We start from the raw sequence: 20,345 nt of genomic DNA on the forward strand, positions 1-20,345 counted from the left end.
GCACACACGCCGGGTCCGAAGTTGCATTGGAACTTTGATCACACTGCTTTTCCGGTGTCTTAGGCTCTGCGATCTACAAGGTTACAGTACATCGAGCCACTCAGCCTCTTTTAGCTCTCACAGTCGCACTGAGTTCCTGCGGATCCCTCCAGCTCACATCATTTTCTACTGGCAACATAGGGATGTATCTGTATGTACAGTTCTATAATCATCATGCAAGTGCCTGCCACGGAGCTGATCTACGACGCGCCTCAGGCTCATGAGACTCAATTATCTGAGGCTATCTCCGCCTAATATCCATCCTCTTCTTGCCTGGAAATATAGCGGAGGTTATGATCAAGTACCGCTCGTGAACATGAATTTGCCGTAGTAAGCGATATCGTAGCGGAAATCTGGGTGTAACCGCTATGCATCCACCATTTTCTGAAAGAGCATAATCTCGGCTGACTGCGGCTGCTCTGACCATGTTATCGAGAGGACGTCTTCGCATGTAAGGATTTTGAAAATTGAGCGAGACATTGATTGTCTCGAGGGGACAGTAAAGTGAGTTTAAAGTCTGCCACTACCCGTTGAGACAATAGACACTCACTTGTTGTCAAGAGCCGGCTAAATGCATTCGAACATTTAGACAACGCGGTAGGGGCCCCTACTGCATTGTCTAACAGCCATTCAAAGGTTGGCCGAACCGCAGAGGTTTCGGAGATTGTTATGGGGTGGACATATGAGGCTGAGGCCGAAGGCTATTTGATACGTTTTGTTATAGCTCTGAAGAGGGGTAGCGACGCCCATGACCTTTGTGTCACATCATCATTCGATGAACGCTGCATAGGCGAGTGGTTAACTTCAAGCATTGCCATCACTCCCCTCCGCATCTCCGAGTTCCTGGTCGCTGAGCTATTGCCTAGGCTCATCTGCTAATTCTAGGGCTGTTTAGTATCTTACTTACATGCAGCACGGACCCGGTGGTTGATGGAGTTGCATCGCCGCAGAACTATTCGGGCTCATCCCTCACCTCAATTGACCACCCGGAAGACATATCCAACCCTTTAACTAGACAGCCATCAAAAGGCTTCCAAGACTATGTACCAGTAAGCCTAATATATTTGTTTCAGATGCTCATTGAAAATATTCTGCAAATATCCTGTCACTACAGGCTGGCACGTAACCTGGTTGTACTCAATATTCAAGGCATACTCCCCTATATGATCAACCTTCAGATGCTATGCGGATATTCAGGTCGATGATTGGAAGAGGGCCACAGAACACTGGTTTGTCGTACTGTTTTTATGAATAAGAGAAGAACCTGATACTGTATCAGGTTGATGTCCGGTGGATGCTCATGGTTCCTTCACAGAAACCGGCGTGGACCCTTTGGCTCCATCCTGTCGGTTCTGCAGATTTGGATGTCCCTTATCTCAAATACACGATGATGTAGGGTGTTGAAACAAGGTTCAGGTGAATAGGCGAACTGTACGAGTCACAATATTATCACGAAATAAACCCCTCCTGCTTGGAACCTCCGCTACTCTATCCCCCAAGCATACCCAACTACACCCACATCCAACCCTACGTCGGTGAACTGCATCTAAAATAAGTCGTCTGAATTATGGCTATCATCGGCCTGCTTACTGAATCGTCATACTACCATCCGTTAACAGGGAGGGCAGTATCTAGTGCCATCGGTTTCAGTGACACAAGCTGTATAGCAAACTGGGTGTATGATGTGCTCAGTCGGCATGGCTAAGGCAGCGGCTGTCACAGTGAACCAAGTTATGGTAAGTGCAGCTATTAAGATGTTTATATAGAAGTGCATTGTGTAGGAATTATGATGAGGTAAGTGCTTGAATGTTGCTGTGCTCTCTCGAACGAAGTGTTGAGATTTAGAGGAGAAACATGACATCCTGTATATATAGTGCCGGCGGCTCTTGGCTGTTGCACAAATAGGTGGGCTCCTTTGGAATGGAATGGAATTAGTTACTAAATGTTGACCAACATCGTATCTTTCATTCATCACTAGCTCATCTAAAGATCGGTGCGGAAGAGAGCTAGAGCTTCGACTAAGCTGACAGTGCTCTCTTGGTGAGTCATATGCCTTCCATCTAGCGTCAGATCAAATCACTGCCCTCAAAGTTCAAATATCTGGATGCTTATGTCGATGCTCACCAGCTGGTTCGGGCCCACCAACTAACTACCTCAGCTCAATTGTTCACCCATATTTTCTGTCGACAAGCTCCGCACATAGATGCGAAGCGTGATGATCTGCATCTATTTTCCACTATACCCTATTGTTGGTCGTATGTCTTCCAAAAGCAAATTTTTCTTTCTCTCCAGATACGTTTCTGCCGTATGATGTAGAGAGCGTCAAGTTACGGGATATAAATACATCACAATTCTGCTATGTACTAAGCAGGCACCAAGCCTATCAATATCAATATCAAAGGCGTTTGTTAGTACCAGGACCAGCGTCTCGCCGAATGGCTGTGCATGACCCATTTTTCTACTGATGTGGGTGTTATGATGCATTCTTGAGGCTGATAAGCTGCTAACTGATTCTATAGCCAACCATCCCAGCCGTATCCATCAGTTATATCCCCTCGGCCAACATGTTTCTAGTAAAAGTATGGCATGCTTTCCTGTGAAGAGTGCGCCGCTACTGTTTTGCATATACTTGATAATGGTTTCATACGCAGTTGGATCTCTTGGTGTTATGGCCAGAAACGATGATGTAAAATAATCTGACCCGGGCCTTTTGTACTAGTGAGTGCCTATTTTATTTCTCATCTCATGCGAATCTCACGCGTATGTGTGCGGACTTCATCTGAGGTGCCAGCCAGAGCACAAGACGAGAGAAATTATCCCTGTGCGACAGATTGACAAAATTGCTGTAGGTAAACATTTAGCAGGACCATTCTCTGTTGCTTGTGACGTCTCCCTCTACCAGTGACCCGCCCTCTTCATCCCCGTTCCTCCCAAACCATGTACTTAGTTCATGACGAGGATGCAAGCTGAAAATGCAGTCAGCCACTTCGACCTATAGCTACCGGCGACTGGCTCACCTGTGGGATCATCATCAGGTGCACGGCAAAGCACTGCATATATATGTCCCGTTGGGCGCGATGATGCATTTTTCGGTCTCGGGGCATATTTTTGCCTCTATCGGCGCTGGGGTTGGTGAGGGAAATGCCACTGCTCCCATGGTAAATACAAACGTAGTCGCGGCGATGAGAGTAAATTTCGTGCTGAAGCGCATTGCGATAAAGACAGTCAGTGGTTCAAAAGTGAGCTGAGATCAAGTGAGGTGATAGACCTCGATGCGTTTCGGGCGTGATATTTTTGAAGTATGAGCATGCTCTTATACGTCGTGCAGACGACATTTCATCATTCCATTGTTGGTCCGTCAGCATAGGTTACGTACACTATAGCAACGAACTACGGACTCCTGCACAGCAGTGTCTGTAAAAACCGACGCGTTCCTTTATCTCCAGGTTGCGCTGAAATGGAGATCTAAAATTGTCACACCCAAGCTGTCTAACGTACACACTATGTTTTGATCCGTGCTTGATACTCGGTGAGAGCAGGTGAAATCATCAACATGCTCGGCCCTGGCGTTTTCCCGCAAGTGTCATCGGGTACTACCGTTCCTAGGAATGATGCTTGATTGTATGAATAGGTAGGGGTAGTCCCTGTGAGCAGCATAGACCAACTTGAACCGAGTCGCTCTTGCAGGCCCTGCATATTTTTACTCAGGTCAGATGCATTAATTGTTGTGGAGGCTGAGCATATAAAAACCGAGTCGATAGTGGGTCAATGACTAAAGGGAGGAGCGGGACTCGGAGGAGGGTGAGTTGAGACTCGTGCAGGGAAGTAGTCGGGGTTATTGCATTTAATGGACAGATTTAGGTTTGCACATTTGTGTATAAAATTCCCTAATTTTGAAGACCTCAACTTCATCGAGCCACAAGTCATATACTCACTTCTGTGTTAGTTGACTCGGCAGTGGTGGGGAGAGAACCGATGGTCGATGCTAGCGCTAATCTCAGGATCCGATCTGAGTGCTACACCCGGGCGACCGCCGATCCACATAAGCAGAAAAGTCCAGGTTTGGGCCGAGTTGAGGTTCACTGGAGACCACACAGCCTGCATATTTGTGCTTTTCTATTCAGACATACTCACACCAAAATCATAATAGATTTACAAGTGCTAACTTTGCAGATATTGTTTTGCGCCTTGAGCCGCTCGAGTCAACAACTCCCGCTTCTCCTGAGTCTTCCCGAGGCCTGGTTGTTTCCAGCTACTATGCACTAACCGCAGCCAGTCATTGTGCCTACGCAGTCGCATAATCAACGTCAAATGCAGCTCCCACCACGTATAGAAGGTCGAGAGACCAACCAGCTTTGATTGCTTCCCAGCTGTTTTCATGCGATGGCTGTCTTTCATTCCGTTTTCGGGTGGATATGACATACAACACTTTGCATCAACCCCTCTTGACCAGTTCAGGGGTCAAAGAACCCGAGAGGCTTTATATGTGATGGAGCCGTTTACACTGGCATTCGTGATATAAAGACGCCACTTTATCCCTGCTCGGCCAACCTACACTCTGAATAAAGACTTTCACTACTCAACCTTTCTATCATGTTCAAATTCAGCCATGTCGCAGTGTCTATCGTACTTGTGCCTCTCCTGCTTATCCTCTACCTCGCACGACGGCGATTCCAGCTTCCCCTTCCACCTGGTCCCCCGGGGCTTCCGCTCGTTGGGAACGTATCACAAATACCAGCCGAACGTCCCTGGAGGATATTTACTGATTGGGCAAAGAAATATGGTGTGACTTCACTAGAAATGCAATGTAGATTTAGTACTAATTGCGGTTACGTATAGGGGACATTGTACATCTGTCCGTATTGGGTCAACACTATATCATTCTGTCTTCCCCGGAAGCTCTCAACGAGCTCCTGGAGAAACGCAGCGCTAACTACTCAGACCGTCCCGTGATGACCATGGCAGGCGAGATGTGAGCAGACGATCTGATATATTTTAAGTTGTTAGTACTGACCTCGCGCAGGATGGGTTACGATCGATCAATTCCATTAGCTCCTTACGGCACTCATCATCGAGAAATTCGAAGGCTCATGCTTAGCGGGATAAATCCTCGGAAGGCCCCTGAGTTAAATGCGGTGCAGGAATCCAAAGTCCCCGAACTTCTCCTGCGGATTTTGGTAGACCCCGAGCATTTCCGCTCTCATCTACGATGGTATGATATTTCCCCATTCGCCAAGCATAGGTCTGCTTATACAACGAGTAGGTTTGTTGCCGCATCCGTGTTTCAAATCACGCACGGATATCACGTAGCTGACCTAGAAGACCCTTTATTGAAGCTGGCCGAACAGTGCAATTCTGATTTTTCCGTCGCCACCTCACCAGGTGCATTCCTTGTTGATTCGTTGCCAATGCGTAAGCAGAAGTTTTTGTATATCGCTATGTGTTGACGTCGAGCTTCATTGAAGTCAAGTACGTTCCTTCATGGCTGCCTGGTGCCGGGTTCAAGAAGCTAGCGAAGGAAGGGCGTCGGCTATCGGATAGATTAATGGACGAGGCGTACGACAGCGTCAAACAACAAGTTGTCCGTTTGTCTCACCCGTATTCAGCTACGCCTCTATGTTAAAGTTACCCTGTACTTTTAGGCTGATGGTACCGCGCTGCCGTCGTTCACAGCGGGCTTGATTCAGTCCAAGGAGAAACGCACACCAGAAGAAGAATACGTACAGAGGTGCGCATCCACCTCGTTTTACGGAGGTCGGTGAAGTGATGCTTTCCATTCGAGTGCATAATTCTCACTGTTTAAACATTGCAGCTGCCTCAGACACTGTAAGTAGAACTTGATCTTCCAAATCTCTAGCTAACGGAATTTTGACAGACTGTACACGCACTTGAGTCATTCTTCTTGGTTATGATTCTCTATCCCGACGTACAGCGCAAGGCTCAGGCAGAAATAGACTCCGTGGTGGGCCCGGGACGGCTTCCGAAGTTCAGCGACCGCCCTTGTCTGCCGTACTTAGGTGCAGTCCTGAAAGAAGTCCACCGTTGGAATCCAATTGGCCCCCTTGGTATAGTTTCTCAAGACTGACCTCCAGATACATGTTTGATTTGATTTGAGTCTCGTGTTTAGCCCTGCCCCATAAAGTGACTTCAGAAGATGTATATCGCGGTTTCCGCATCCCGGCTGGAACAATTATCGTTCCTAACACATGGTAAGGACCCTTTTCGATCCATTCAATAACTCCGTAATGACTGAAATATACGAAGGGCCGTGCTGCACGACCAAGAGCGTTATCCGGATCCGTTCGATGTCAACCCCGAGAGGTATATGAAGAACGAGAATGTCTCGAATCCCGACCCGCGCCCATTTGCTTTCGGATACGGAAGACGGTGCGTCGTGTCAAAACTTCACGGCGGTGCACCTACATCTGATGCTGCTTCTTTCAGCACTTGTCCGGGACAAATGCTGGCGGAGGATTCGTTATTCATCGCCTCAGCTATGATTCTCGCCACTTTCGACATCTCAAAAGTGATTGGACTGGACGGCCTCCCCGTTGAGCCGAAGGTGGACTATATTGGGATCATCAGGTCCGTGTACTTGCAACGCGAGTAAACGGCCATATCGCTCACCTACCGTGTGTTGTTATAGTTCTCCAGGCCCATTCGAGTGTCGCATCGTACCTCGGTCGGCGGATGCAGAGAAGTTGATAACTTCTGTCTCCTCTGGTGCCGCCTTCCATTGAACGAGCTCTCGCCTATGGTTTGAGTGTCTGCCATCAATGCGATTGTAAGTTGTAACTGTACTTGTATCGGCTTGCCATATGTATCATCAAAAGCTTGTATCGCTAGTCTTGATTGTCACCAATGAGATAGATAGTGGCATGATGGTCGTTACGAATTGGACGAGCATGGTGGCTGCCCTCAGTGTTGTGAGCGACGACCAGCAGACGATATGTGCATTTGACCCGACGAGCCTTTATTATTTCTGTTTGCCAGAGACATTATGCTTCCTTTGACCTGTCAATACTGCTGAAGCACTCTTCTGCATGTCCAGGAGGATATCGATAAGACTTTGTATGGTGAGGACGTATTTCAGTTCTCATGACAAAACTACTATCAGACACACCGCTATCCATTGTGCAAAATGCGAATTGAACTCGCCCAATCAAACATATAGGCTTTGTCTGAGGTCGCGAACAGATTCAAGCCAGGGTAGAGTTATAAGGTTGTTTGAGGAATATAAAACACTGAAAGTACATCTTCTGTATGCTTTCGCTGCCCACAGCACGACCGGGTAATTCTCTGCTTCCCAAAATGTCCACATCATGCACCTGCCTTCCAGTAGGCGATATCTCCATCGATCACTGAATGACATAGCTTAGCTATTATAAAATGGACGCAGCAAAACAAACTCACTCTCATATGGCTTGCCCTGCTGTCGAAGCTTCCCAGCAGCCTTCACCGCTGTTTCACTACCATGCTCCCGCAAGTCGTCATAGCTCATTATTTCACCACATACGAACTTATTCTCGAAATCGGAGCTGTGTTCCGATGCATGAGATTATACCAATCAATTACCAAGGGGAACAACATACTGAATAACGCCAGCTGCTTGTGGCGCCTTGGTGCCGCGTCGGATAGTCCATGCTCGGACCTCATCAGGGCCACAAGTAAAGTATCGAATAAGCTGCGGTCAGAAATAGGAACTATGAGTATGGGACATGTTTAAGAAGGGAAGTCGGGCGTACATCAAGGCTCGAATAACCAGCTTGAGTAATCTTGGGGAGACCACTCTGAGCACCGATATTCTTCTGCTCTTCCTCCCGTTCCTCATCAGACATCGCTGCAAGGCGATCCTCAAGTGCAACAGAAAAGGGAATCAACGGATCTCCCGGATTGTTCTCGTCAATCCAGGCCTTGATCTTTGGCAGCCTAGCCGATCTGAGAAGCTGATGATAAGCCAGAGAAAGGACGACATACCACTTGTTCTTCTTGCGGATGTAGTCTCTCTCACTCAGGTTCACAAGATATGTCACCGGCTTCGCAGTAAGGAGCTGCAGCCCGTTCACAACATCGATCTGCAAGAATTGTGAGATCACTCTGGACCAATCGAGTTCACCACAAACCAATAGCCTGATGGGGGAAAATCAGAAGGGAAAAGGTTCTCATAGGCAATATGGGGCGTTACTCCCGCCTCGACGAGCTGGGTTAGATCGAGCCTTGGGCTCTTTGTCATCACATAAATGCACCGTTGGCTTGAAATATTATATTCACCTGTACGTATAAGTTATCAGTATACAAGTTTAGCGATGAAAAATGAGCATAAATTATAAATCTTCGAGAACTAAAGATCAGATTATAGCGGTATCTCATAGGCAATATGGGGCGTTACTCCCGCCTCGACGAGCTGGGTTAATATTCGAGCAAATGTGCTCTTTATCGTCATTATAAAACTACCCCAGACCATAGATAGGGAGGATGAACATCTTCTACACACCTCTTTGTTGGTCCACTCTGCCTTACGAACGTCCTTCTGGTCTTGTGTCAAGACTTTATAGATCTTTTCTACAGTCGCCTATAACGCAATGAGTCATGCAATTGTGTCGAACAATCTTCACTTACAATCTCCTCTTTCTTTGCTTTATCAGCCAAGCTTGAGTTTCCGAGCGAACGACCAGACTTCTTGAGGCCGTCAAGCGACTTCTCAACCCATTCAATGTCTTTCAATCGAAGCTCCGTCTGAATGATCTCCATATCCCGCAATGGATTGACATCGCCCTCGACGTGGATAACTTCCGCGTCATCAAAAGCGCGGACAACTTGGAAGATACCGTCTACAGCACGAACGTGTGACAGGAACGCGTTTCCAAGACCAGCACCAGTGGAAGCACCCTAATAAGAGCATGTCAGCAGCCGCACCGAATGATATTCAGAGCAGACCCTCACTGACAGCAGTTAAACCAGCGATATCGATGCATGTGAGGAAGGCGGGAACACGTGATACAGGCTTGTAGAGGTCACAGAGCCATTCAAAACGGGCATCCGGCACAGGAATACGAGCTTCTTCAGGGTTGCTGCAAATTGTGCGTCAGTGAGTGGGGCTTAATCAAATGCGTTAAGTAAGACAGAGCAGAAAGAGCCCGTCGCGTGACTAAAGTGGATATAAGGGAATATATGTGCAGATGTTGAAATGGGACACCTTGTAGCGGGATAGCGACGATGTGGCATATGGACACGTGGAAAGAATTACATGGTTGCATAAGGGAAATTAGCAGCTTTCCCCAAGTCTGTATGATTGAAGGAAGAGTTAATTATGCGGTGGAACGGAGACTATTTGACCCCATGAACAATGTTACTTGCCTGTTTTAGAGAGGGTGTTGAAGAACGACGATTTGCCCACGTTAGGCAACCCTAGAACCAGGTGGCGTTAGCTTCATATCGTTGCGAACAGCTAGGCAAAACAGACCTACGATACCGATCTTCAAATTATTACTCGGCCTCCCGAGGAGGGTTTTCTTCTCAGCGGCCGCTGCTTTCTTAGGTGGCATCTTCAATCGCTTTTTGACTGCTACCGGTGGCGAGATCGAGAAGACTCTTGCAGAAGTACAGGGGAAACGGGAGCGAAAAGGGAGAGTGGATGGATGCGTGCAGGAGAGAAGAAGCCTGAGCTGCACGCCGAATCGATCAACCATTTCCGAAATTTTGGTAGAAGATGTAAAGAGCAGCGGCTTCCTTTTAAGGCTGAATGTTTCGCGCGATCACATGATGCAGCCGCAAAGCCGGCGCTCATCGGAGTAGTCTGGGACAAGTCTGGGACTCACACAGTCCTCACCAGATATTATCACCTCAGGCTTTCAGCGTCCTCCCTCGTCTCCGCTGCCGTCGCCATGCATATAACGCTTCTCACCATTGCCTTGGCTGCCCTTTGTGTGCTCTCTGCGTATGGGCAGACGATCACAACGACCAACGCGTGAGTGGCGGGCAATTCTGTTCAGCGCTTTCGCACTGAGCTATCGGCCACTCGCAGGTTGGGACTCACCGTTGTCGAGGAAGTGACACTGGATCCGCTTGGATTACCGACGACTGAGGTCATGTACGTGGTATATACTTCTTTTCGTCTCTATCTACTGCTCATTGCCCTTCAGATCAACCTTGACCGGCGCCGTGACTACCACCAAACCCACAACTACGACGACAAGTCCCACTACGACTTCGACAACACCTACTACAGCTCTCACAACACCAACTACATCCCCAACTACCACGACCACTACTACCCCACAAGTTGTTGAACAGCCAGCACCAACGGATGGACCTGCGCCTGCCACAGTCTATGTCTATACAACGACAAACGCTGCCGGTAGGTAGCCAACTTTGTTTCTATCGGAACGCGAGGTTTTATTGGTCTTCAGGTGGTACGGTTGTTCTCCAGGGTACATTCACTCCTACGTTTGCCCCGACAACGTTGCCTACACCTACCACTACTGGTACCATTCTCGCATACAGCCAGTGGTTGAGCTTAGTCGGGACGAGCACAGTTGCAGCGAGTGACGCTATAGTGCGGTGGAAGATAGATCGCAGCTGGCTTGGCATGCTTGTCGGCACTCTCGCCGGATTCATGGGTGGTGCTTGGCTCGCGCTGGTATGAGGCGGCGTTACCATGCTGTCGTCGAGAACTCTCTTTTCCACGGACTTGCGCATTTGTACCCGGCCCTTATACCATGTGGCCTTCATAATATCCCACGTCGTCTAGCACTGGAATTTGGTTGCGTATCCTTGTGTTATTATTACATTAGGTGCACACGGACATTGCATAAATGATCACTGGCTGTCGTTTCTGGATTAGAGGCTTGTCATTTTCCAAATACATCATCCCAGTATCATCCCTAGCAATGAGGGTTAATCTAGCGCGGGATAAGCCACATTTCGTAATTCTGCCATTCATCATCGGAATCTCAACCACTGGTTGCCCAGTGCCTCATCAAGATATTCTGTACAGACTGAATGTCTGACGTTATAGCCATTGCCTACGTCGTGGACTCATCTCTCGCTCTCGCAGACGAGTGGAACCAAGTCATACAAGAATACATAGGTCCCCTGCTCCGCCGCCTCAGTGACCTATACGGCAGCCGTGCGGTAGGGTTTTTCTTCGTTCCTTTTGAAACATCATTCACAATTTGCCAGCATTTTCGTTTCGGTTGCGTGAGTTACGGGTCTGCAGAAACGCGACCTACTCCTCTTATCGGAAAGGTATTCTTTAACAATGCGCAAACTGTACTGAACGACATGCGTAATGACCCCTCCAAAGTTGGAATTGGACGAACGGGATCAGGGGAGTCTGGAGGTTTGGCGGCATTGGAAGGACTCGTTGCGGCCATTGAGGTGCGTCAGCCCCTCTCATATATCGGCTTCGTAACATAACTTCCGCTTCCGCTTAGCTTTTCGAGTCGTTGCGGGAGACGATGGAGGTAGGTGTCTAAGATCATAGTAGGATAATGTGTCAACTAGCCCACCAGGTATTCGCATCATACGTTATTCACGTCGCAGCAGCAGAACCAGATTCAACGGAACGGCCGCAGTGGAATGTGATGCCTACTCTAGACGATGTATCTTGGGATACACTCTCATCTGAATTTCAGAAGGTTTGCCCTTGAGTGTAATCTAGTGTGGTTGACGTTGATGTTGCCCCAGCGGGAAATATGCTATAGCGCGATTCTTCTTAGGCAGCTTCCGCGATATCCTGAACTGGCCACATCAGTGAGTTCTATCGGCAATGATCACTAGACCTGCGACCAATCTCATGATAGGCCGCAGCAGGGACAATTCAAGGCCCATGGTTTCCGGTTCGTTCTTCACACAGCATACACTTGAGCGGCTTCTCGTCACCAAAGTCCAAGGGTATCTGCGTTCAGTATTGCTGTGCTCTCCGTGCATTGACCATCGGTAAATGTAGGTACCAAACGTCCGTCGGAGATTGTATCTATTGCTCCTGAAGGAAGTCCCGTCGCAAAACGTTCCCGTGTCCAGTCTCAGCCGAAACATACCTCTCCCAAGATCGCGGATTCTACCATTCAGCCGACATCAGCAACGTCAACTGCCGCTCAGTCTTCCTCTAGCACGCCAACTCAAGTTCTTGGAGGATTCCCTATATCACAGTTTGAGGAACGTACGAGGGCACTGCAGGCGCTGATGATCCAGCGGCAGCAGCAAATAAAAGCCCACCAGGTCGCTGGACGTGAAGATGAAGCCCGCCAGGCCAATGCCGATTATCAGAAGCTAGCGACTATGCACAAGCAAATAGCGGCAGCGATACACAAACACAAGGCTAGTTTGGCGAGTTCAGTAAATGCAGCAGGCCAATCACGATCGCGGCCTGTAAGTTCGAACACGCAAGGTGGGTCTTCGGTAGCCTCATCGAATGCAAACGACAAAAACGGAGTGCAAACATCGGCGTCGGCACCCCAACCGAGTCAGTCTGTGTCATCGTTGGACGACGTACCAATGCCAGATCCACCCTCACCGCTAGGTCAACCTGCGTCGAATGCCCACCCGCCCCATCTTCTGCAGGCCACATCGAACCATCAAAACTCTCTACCTGATGTCACTGGTCCTACACACCCCGCCATGGAATCACAGATGAACAGAGCAACTAACCTACCAATGCAGAATTCTGGGCAAGCTTCCCAAAATCCGACATTACCGGCTGCAAATCCGACACAGCAGGTGGTAAACAGTGCGTTCGGACAAATCGTATGGGAGGGTGGCCTATCTTGGGGGCCTGGGATAGACTTAAACGGGCGGGTGGTGCAAGCACATGTTCTGATGCATACGCAACAACCGGGCCATGGAACGATTTTGTGAGTTAGCAAAAAGCCCTCGCAACATCGCGTTGATATGTCCTCCTCAGACGTTCTATGAACTGGCCATCCAACGTGATGTTGGTGGCCGCACCGGAACGGGTCATCCCTTTGTTTCTCTTGCAGGACTGGCTGAAGCGTCTTTCAAACCAGTGCGCCATCGTATATTTCACTCCACAAGTTCTTCAAGGAAATCACAAGACCAACGACGAGAACTTGCGAGGGTTGTATACTGCACTGCAAGAAAAGAGCATTGTGAGTATGCAGCAACATAGTGTGCGTAATCGGAAGAGTGATCAATATGTGCGGATAGTACGCAATAGCTACATTCACCGGCCCAGCGGGTTTACCTGAGAAGCGGATGATGCTGTTCCCTTCCAAACCGGGTGTATTTATTGGTGCATTCTTCCTCTCGATGAGAGGAATGCCTCCCATGCCGAAGTCGGAGGTCTGCGGCTTTGAATTGACACAGCTTCCTCCGCCTGTGGCAATGCTTCTTACGAAGCTATCACCTCAGCAGCAACAGACGCTAAACAACTTACCTTTGGACAAACGGCTGTCGGCGTTGCAACAGATCATGGCAGCGCGACAACAGCAACTGCTTAATCAGGCTCAGCAAGCACAAATGCCTTCTCAGATGCCCTCACAAACACCAACGACGTCGCAGGCACAGCTGCAAGCGCTGCAGCAGAAGCACAATGTATTCATCATGAATCCATTCGTGAATGGGCAGCCACCCCCCCTCGGACAGGCGATGTCTTTAACTCAGAATGTCTCTCAGCAGCCGCAGATTCCGGATCTGTTGCCGGGTTCGAACCCGGGTGCTATGCTGTCACAGGGTGCGTCGGGCATGATGCACCAGCGTACGTCAAGTGCTGGTAGCGCGAATGGAATGGGGGGCGTGCCGAACGAGGTGATGCAGTCGTTCACACAGCGGAAGGAGGGTGGCGGGACTAGGGGAATGGGGATGTAGCAATTTAAGCTTACTTTATCTTGTAATTGTATATCAGTGTAATTAGTCCAGAATTTCACGAATCGTAGTGTTTGAAACGCCCTAGATTGTCCTGCTAACTATTGTGTAGCTGAGACGCGACCGTGGCGGTAGCGACGCGTTGTCTCAAATCACCTGACCGGGTGGTCGCGTCCAGCTTCAAGCTGCGTCGTTGTGCGAAGCCTTCTTGCTGAGGACGTCCACCTCCTTCTATTAGGACATTGTCGACGGCCTGGCGACCACCTTGAGACCCTTACAACCCCGGATTTTGTCTGGCTGAGACACACGACATCATGAACGTAACGCAACTCCAATCGCCTCCGCCACTGCCGTCGCACATGCAGCGAGTTTCGAAGGAGGCCTCTGAGAAGAATGCGGATGTGCGTGGCATCTGCACCTCCCTTCGGTCATTTAAGATAATGATATTCTTTTGTGAACAGTTCTTGGTCCTTCGTCTGCTCAACAAACGCGCTCGAGTGCGCTTATCCCCTCAGCCTCTCGATCTTGATGCTCTTCCTGGACAAGGGCGGCTGTTCGCTGTTGCTAATAGCAAGGGGTGCTTCGCAGCTACAGTCCGAGGAGCAAATGGCTCGTATGGCAAGTCTACATATTGTCTACTGAGATCATTTGTTAACAGTAGCCACTATATGACACCCGTCTTTAGAACTCATCGCTGCGCCACTTGCGGATCTTCATTCCACGTTTGCGTCCTTAACAAACATGGACGCTGATTTTTCACCAAAGACTAATGTGGCACTGCCTGGCGTTCCACAGACGGTAATGTTTGCGCATAATGATACTCGTCTGATCATATGTCTTGTGGACGGTTCGATCATTGTATTTGATACGCAGCTGTTGCTTTCAGGTGGAGTTGGTGTGCCCCTGCATACCTTCCCATCGAGCATGCCCATTCGTCAAATTGTACCCAATCCCGGAGACATGTCGGAACTAGTGGCCGTACTCCGCTCTCCTGAAAGCAGTGGACTTCCAGTCGAGGTGTATGACGTCCAGAACATGAAATCGGTGGGAGGCTGGAGATCTGGCTCTACGCCGAATACACGACCCACGGCTTGTACGTTATCACTCAAGTAGACGTGCATTAATATGTTAAATCAGGATTCGACAGTGTCCTGGTCCCCGAAGGGCAAGCAGTTAGCTATAGGTCTCGAGAGCGGCGACATTGTGACTTACAGCCCTACGGCTACAGGTTCGTTGAAGAGTCTGATACCTAAGCCGGCAACTATCGGCGAGGAAAGTGTTATTGCTATTGATTGGATCACCAACACGGAGTTCCATGCTGTATTCTCCGGGAGAGGTGATCTTAATCCTGATAGCGAACAGAGTCACTACATCGTATCGTTTGATTCTAAAGCGAATCAAGTCGGAGATGTCAAGCTCAATTCTCCCTACCTGCCTTTCCCTGGCCTTCGTCCACCTGGGCAGTTCGTAGCCAATTTTCGAAACTGGGGATCTGCAAGGTTTTTACTGTTCATAGGGGACAGCACGTCGTCGGATATCGGCTTACTTGGGAGCATCACGGAGCTAGGGTCTCCCCTCGAAACCTGGTGCAATCTGTCGTTGGAGGAAACCTCAACGCCAACAGTTCCTCTCGACAAGGACATGAATGACACTGTTCTTCTCGCGCTGGATGTGGATTTGACTTCGACCAAACCGTTCCGGCTAACTCAGGCCTCAGGGGAAGAAGTGGACGTGCCGCCACCTCCCATACTGTATGCCTACGCCAGCGATGGGACTCTCACAGGTTGGCATGTAGTCAACTCTCAGGGCACACCTTACCCTGGGATGATCGACGTGAGCGGTGCCGTTCAGCGAAGTCAGTCAGGGGAGTCGTCGTCGGCGATTTTTGCTGTACGGCCTGGCGCGTCGGCAGCATCCCCGACCATATTTTCTACCACTCCAACCTCGTCGCCTTCGAAAGGTGGGTTCGAGGCATTCGCTTCCGGATCAGCAAAATTTGGCCAGACTGGTTTCAGTATGGATACATCCACGGCTCCCTTATCCACTGTCCAACCAGGTCCTGAACCTGTGGCCCGCGCTCCTAGCATCGCTGAAGAAGCCATGGATTCAGAAGCCACCAATGCAGGATTTGGTGGTTTGTCTTTGGGTGGGACAGACGCTTCATCTGGCTCACCTACACCCAGCACGTCTTCAGTGTTTGGGTCGTTTACTGCTCAGCATTCGAGTATGAGTAGTGTTTCGCCCACCTTTGGGACGTCTGGCTTCAGCAAGCCCAGCGCAGGCTTCGGCGCGTTCGCCAACCTAGGTGCTCCGAGCTCAAGCTCTCCGTTTGCCGCCGCCGCATCATCGATGTCTTCAGACATCAAACCCGCTGCCGGTTTTGGAGCCTTCGCAAATCTGGGAACTCCTTCTAGCTACGCTTTCTCGCCCGCTGTTGGCTCGTCATCGTCATCCACATTGGCAGTAGAGTCTAAGCGCCCATCGGCATTTGGACAGCAAGTATCTGCACCTTCCTTTGGACAGCCTGCATTTGGACAGCCTGCCTTCGGGAAACCGGCATTCGGACAGCCGACCTTCGGACAGTCTGCCGCTGCAAAGAGCGCTTTTGGACAGCCCGCTTTTGGACAGACCTCCTTCGGGAAAGCAGAGACGGAGAGCGCGAAAGCGGGAGATAATAACAGCACAGCGAGTACTTCCGGAGGAGGGTTTAGTGCGTTTGCCCAAGCTGGTCCAGTGAGCTTCGGCAGCGCGACACCCAAGGCAGACGCGAAGCCTCCATGGGCATCCAGGGCAAACGACGAATCAGCGCGTGTTGTGAACGAAAAGGAAAAATCTAGGTCTATCTTTGAACCACTGAAAGCAGAGCAGCCGCAAACCCCTTCAAGGACTCCTGATCCGGGTGCTAGCCAGCCCAATGTCAAGGCTTTTGCGGACCTCCCTAAGGAAGCATCTAAAGAGACTACGAAAGAAGCACCCCAAACTGCGGCAGATTCCCCCAAACCGTTCACACCATCTGCACCCAGCGGTATTTCTCCATTGACGAGTAAATCTGGAGCCTTTGGTCAGCTTCAAACGTCGCCGTTCGGCTTTGGTCAAATCAGTGCGGGATTCGGTGCTTTTGGTTCAGCTGATGTGTCATCGTCACCCTTCTTTAAGGCGGCCAAACAGGAGCTTCCTCCTCCAACCGCATTCTTAGGCGGGTCTTCACCTCCGCCAACTGTATCTCCAACGGCTGACCCTACGAAACCTACGTTTGGTGCACCTTCGGCCTTAGGAAACGCTCGGTCAGTCTTTGGTAGCCCCGGTGCGGGGACCTTGACTACGCCTAGTCCGTCGCCGAACAGCGGCGCGTTTGCCGCGTTTAGTGGCTCTAAATCGGCTTTCGGCGTTTCGGGTGCCTCAGGTATATCATTCGGAGACTTGTTGCGACAGAAATCGGACGAGGACGAGAAAGCAAGAGCCTCAGGGTCGCCTAAGACTCCATCAAGATCACAAAATGAGGCGTCTGGGTCTGTATTCTCAGCATTCGCAAGACAGGGTAATACGCCTGTAAGGACGGGATCCCTGGCCTCGCCACCTGACTCTGAGTCAGAATCAGACTCAGAAATCGACGATGGCGAGGAAGATGAGGATGCCGTGAGCACTGCAAGAGTTGTTCTCCCACAAGGAGAGTTTATAGACGATACAGCCGAGTTTCTTTCTGATGAATTCTCCGATGAGTCCGAAAGCGAACTCGTAGAGGTGACTCCCGTTGCTACAGCCGATTCCACTAAGAAAGTACCGAACGAGACAATTCTGAAGGTACCGACGACTGTTGATAGTTTATCCTCTCCTGGCGAAGCGACTAAGGTGGGAACATCTCCAACGCGAGACCCTAGTACTACACCTCCAGGATCTCCTAGTCCCGTCAAAAGCGCCGCTTCCCCGTCATTGCCGTCTCCATCTCCGTCGCCCAATTCTGCAACACCCACCGGTTTTCCTTCACTCGGCCTTGGTAGGCCGTCAACACGTCCGACACGAAGTTCGCCTTTGGCTAGTGCGCCGATAACCGGTGATGATGACAATGACGACGAGCCTAAGCTTTCGACTGGGCGACGCGTGTCTACGTCTGCGCAGGTTGAAAGTGGATCCAAGCGGAGTCGAGACGAGGAACAACCACAGACATCGAGGCCAAAGACTCCCCCGCTCTCGTCCACATTTGGACCCAGTACGCCTTCTTCAGTCGGGTCGACTAATGATAAAGGCAAAGGCAAGGCTCCTGCGTTTGGTTCTTTAAACTTCACTCCAAAACCGAGCCCTACGCCGCCTCCGTCGGTCTTCAGCTTACAAGGGCAAACATCCATGCCATCACCTTCCATCGGGAGCAATAGTGCTCCTCTTTTGAGTTCTTCGACGGGTGAAAATTTGCCTTCCTCGTTCTCGCCAAAGCCTGCGCCTCCCATTTCGCCGGCTTTGTCCTCGCCATCGAGTATATTCGGAAATCCTAGTATGGTGTCGCCAGTATCACAGACAAGCGGATCACAGGCAAGACCTGCGTTTGTGCAAGGCTCATCTAATAGATCTACAGCTGCCCAACAAGTATCTGGGAAGTCAGCAGAGGGGCCTATCGCTGAGGCCGCAGTGCTCGTGGAAGGCATGCAGGCCGAGTGTCTCCGTTTGTTCGGACTTGTTAGGAAGGAACTGGATCAGGTGCGCTAGGCTCTGCCAGATGAACGGAATACCACTGACGAGATGGTAGTTACGTGTGGTGAGCCAAGATGCTGGGCAGAAGAAGGATTTGCTTTACAAGTCTGGTATCGGGAGTGGTACAAACGCTGCCCCGATGGATATGAGCAAATGGACAATCGGTGACCTGGTACGACTGCAACCAGCCATGCTCGTCGTCGAGAAGGAACTTGCTGGTCTCAAGGGTCGAAAGGCTGATTACGAGGCATCAATTCAGGAACTGGAAGGGCATCTCTTGAAAGGTATGTGTGAGCCGCCCTTCCCGCCAACTATTATCTCTCATGTGTCGATGATTAGCGAGTGCTCGAAAAGAAGAAGTAGTGCGCTTTAGTAAGGCTTCAAGCGACGCAGGATTTGCCAGAATGCTGAAGGCGAGGACTTTGGCCCCTGAGCACCTGGAAGCTCAGAGTCAATTACGAAGGGACATTCGGGTGCGTCATTTTATATGAGCAGCGTCTTTCGTGTTGTGAAGGTATCAATCTCCTACGGCAGGTTTTGCGCGACAGACTTAGACAGCTTGAGGACCACATACAGGCATCTAAGAAGAAGGCCAAGCTTATGAGGGCGGGAAAGCCGGAATTGAAGTATGTGAGCTTTGATTCTAACATGTATAATGCTATAACGCATTGGTCATAGGGCCCCGTCGCTGGATACCATCAACAGAATCTATCGTAACATCGACGGTGCTATTGATCAGCATGAGGACGAAGTCGCACAATTAACCGCGCGAGCTGCTAGGCTCAGCATGAGGTCTGCACGAAGTACGCCTTCAAAAGACAGGGATACAACTGAGCGGGAGAATGCTCGTTCGTCGGAGGTGACGCCCCATTTCGCTAGATCAACAGCAGCTGCTCTCAACGCAGAGATGTCGGCACATAAGCTCAAGCGAGCTCTGCTGCAGGCGCGCAAGGAACCGCTCCTGAACACTCAAGCCGTTTCCGCAACACCGGCTGTACCTACGCCTGAGCCTTTGTCGACTTCCCGCGGGATTATACCAAACATGGTGAAAGAAGAAGCCCCTGCGTCACCTCAGTTGTCGTTCTCTATTCCACGGAAATCAATGCCGTCAACTCCGGAAATGGCCAAGGCACCTTCGATTCCTACGACTCCTGCAACTCCCGCGACTCCTACGCCCGATTTCGATGATGACACATCTCACTCTCCTGGGACGGGCTCAAGACATAGATCGGGAGGAAGGTACCACGCAAAGGCAGTCCCGCTTAAGAAGACCTCCCCAAGCCCTAGTGCGGCGGCAAATTTTGATTGGGGACCGTTACCTAATGTTAGCCCATCGTCAACGCAGACGATGAGCAAGCTTCCTGTCCCGCTACAAAGCTCTCCAAGCCCTAGTCCGGCAACAAGATTTAATTGGGGAGCGTTGCCTGATGTCAGTCCCTCGTCCGCGCGGACACCAAACCCGCTTCCTGTCCCACTGACTTCAAGCTCTTCGCTCCCATCGGCGTCAATATCGGGTGCATCCCTGTCGGCTTCGTGGGTGGTAGAGGGATTCGAAGGGAAGAAGTAGATAGCTAGAGTGGATAGGGTTGAAGGATGGGTTGATCATGCTGTGACAGAAAGAATTGTGTTCGGGATGAATGAGCTCCATGTGTTATGCCTGGTGTGGTCATTATATTGTTATGCTACTATGTGAAATCCCGGATGACTAGATGACTAGATGAGTGTGCTTGCGCGACAGTGTTCACTCGAGTGTGCATATCTGACGTCATTTGAAGCTACACTTGTGATATATAATACAT

General features: G+C 50.1%; 5 protein-coding genes across 5 annotated transcripts; 4 read left to right on the forward strand and 1 right to left on the reverse strand.

Annotated features, from left to right (window-relative positions):
- Nucleotides 1–4,632: 4,632 nt before the first annotated feature.
- On the forward strand, nucleotides 4,633–6,779 carry FIBRA_06864 (uncharacterized protein; the record flags this gene model as incomplete). Its single annotated transcript, XM_012328571.1, has 12 exons — nucleotides 4,633–4,822; nucleotides 4,879–5,011; nucleotides 5,063–5,251; nucleotides 5,303–5,451; nucleotides 5,505–5,620; nucleotides 5,682–5,793; nucleotides 5,852–5,865; nucleotides 5,915–6,104; nucleotides 6,167–6,248; nucleotides 6,304–6,426; nucleotides 6,484–6,624; nucleotides 6,686–6,779. The coding sequence occupies 12 exons, from the start codon at nucleotides 4,633–4,635 to the stop codon at nucleotides 6,777–6,779; spliced, it is 1,533 nt and encodes a 510-aa protein (XP_012183961.1).
- A 580-nt stretch (nucleotides 6,780–7,359) lies between these two features.
- Nucleotides 7,360–9,584, reverse strand: FIBRA_06865 (uncharacterized protein; the record flags this gene model as incomplete). The annotated part of the gene is made up of 10 exons (XM_012328572.1): nucleotides 7,360–7,400; nucleotides 7,453–7,577; nucleotides 7,632–7,723; nucleotides 7,785–7,968; nucleotides 8,017–8,114; nucleotides 8,534–8,611; nucleotides 8,659–8,928; nucleotides 8,987–9,110; nucleotides 9,393–9,447; nucleotides 9,503–9,584. The coding sequence occupies 10 exons, from the start codon at nucleotides 9,582–9,584 to the stop codon at nucleotides 7,360–7,362; spliced, it is 1,149 nt and encodes a 382-aa protein (XP_012183962.1).
- Nucleotides 9,585–9,923: 339 nt separating this feature from the next.
- FIBRA_06866 (uncharacterized protein) lies at nucleotides 9,924–10,684 on the forward strand (the record flags this gene model as incomplete). The annotated part of the gene is made up of 4 exons (XM_012328573.1): nucleotides 9,924–10,006; nucleotides 10,064–10,129; nucleotides 10,182–10,396; nucleotides 10,449–10,684. The coding sequence occupies 4 exons, from the start codon at nucleotides 9,924–9,926 to the stop codon at nucleotides 10,682–10,684; spliced, it is 600 nt and encodes a 199-aa protein (XP_012183963.1).
- Nucleotides 10,685–11,040: 356 nt separating this feature from the next.
- Nucleotides 11,041–13,866, forward strand: FIBRA_06867 (uncharacterized protein; the record flags this gene model as incomplete). Its single annotated transcript, XM_012328574.1, has 9 exons — nucleotides 11,041–11,172; nucleotides 11,221–11,418; nucleotides 11,475–11,504; nucleotides 11,553–11,678; nucleotides 11,728–11,793; nucleotides 11,844–11,934; nucleotides 11,990–12,893; nucleotides 12,944–13,148; nucleotides 13,207–13,866. 9 exons carry the CDS (start codon nucleotides 11,041–11,043, stop codon nucleotides 13,864–13,866), a joined length of 2,412 nt encoding a protein of 803 aa, XP_012183964.1.
- Nucleotides 13,867–14,177: 311 nt separating this feature from the next.
- On the forward strand, nucleotides 14,178–20,113 carry FIBRA_06868 (uncharacterized protein; the record flags this gene model as incomplete). Its single annotated transcript, XM_012328575.1, has 8 exons — nucleotides 14,178–14,264; nucleotides 14,325–14,520; nucleotides 14,549–14,956; nucleotides 15,011–18,552; nucleotides 18,602–18,830; nucleotides 18,886–19,019; nucleotides 19,081–19,172; nucleotides 19,225–20,113. 8 exons carry the CDS (start codon nucleotides 14,178–14,180, stop codon nucleotides 20,111–20,113), a joined length of 5,577 nt encoding a protein of 1,858 aa, XP_012183965.1.
- Between the last annotated feature and the right edge of the window lie 232 nt (nucleotides 20,114–20,345).

Source organism: Fibroporia radiculosa, assembly GCF_000313525.1.
Source record: "Fibroporia radiculosa TFFH 294 genomic supercontigs, scaffold9110, whole genome shotgun sequence".
NCBI lineage: Eukaryota > Fungi > Basidiomycota > Agaricomycetes > Polyporales > Fibroporiaceae > Fibroporia > Fibroporia radiculosa.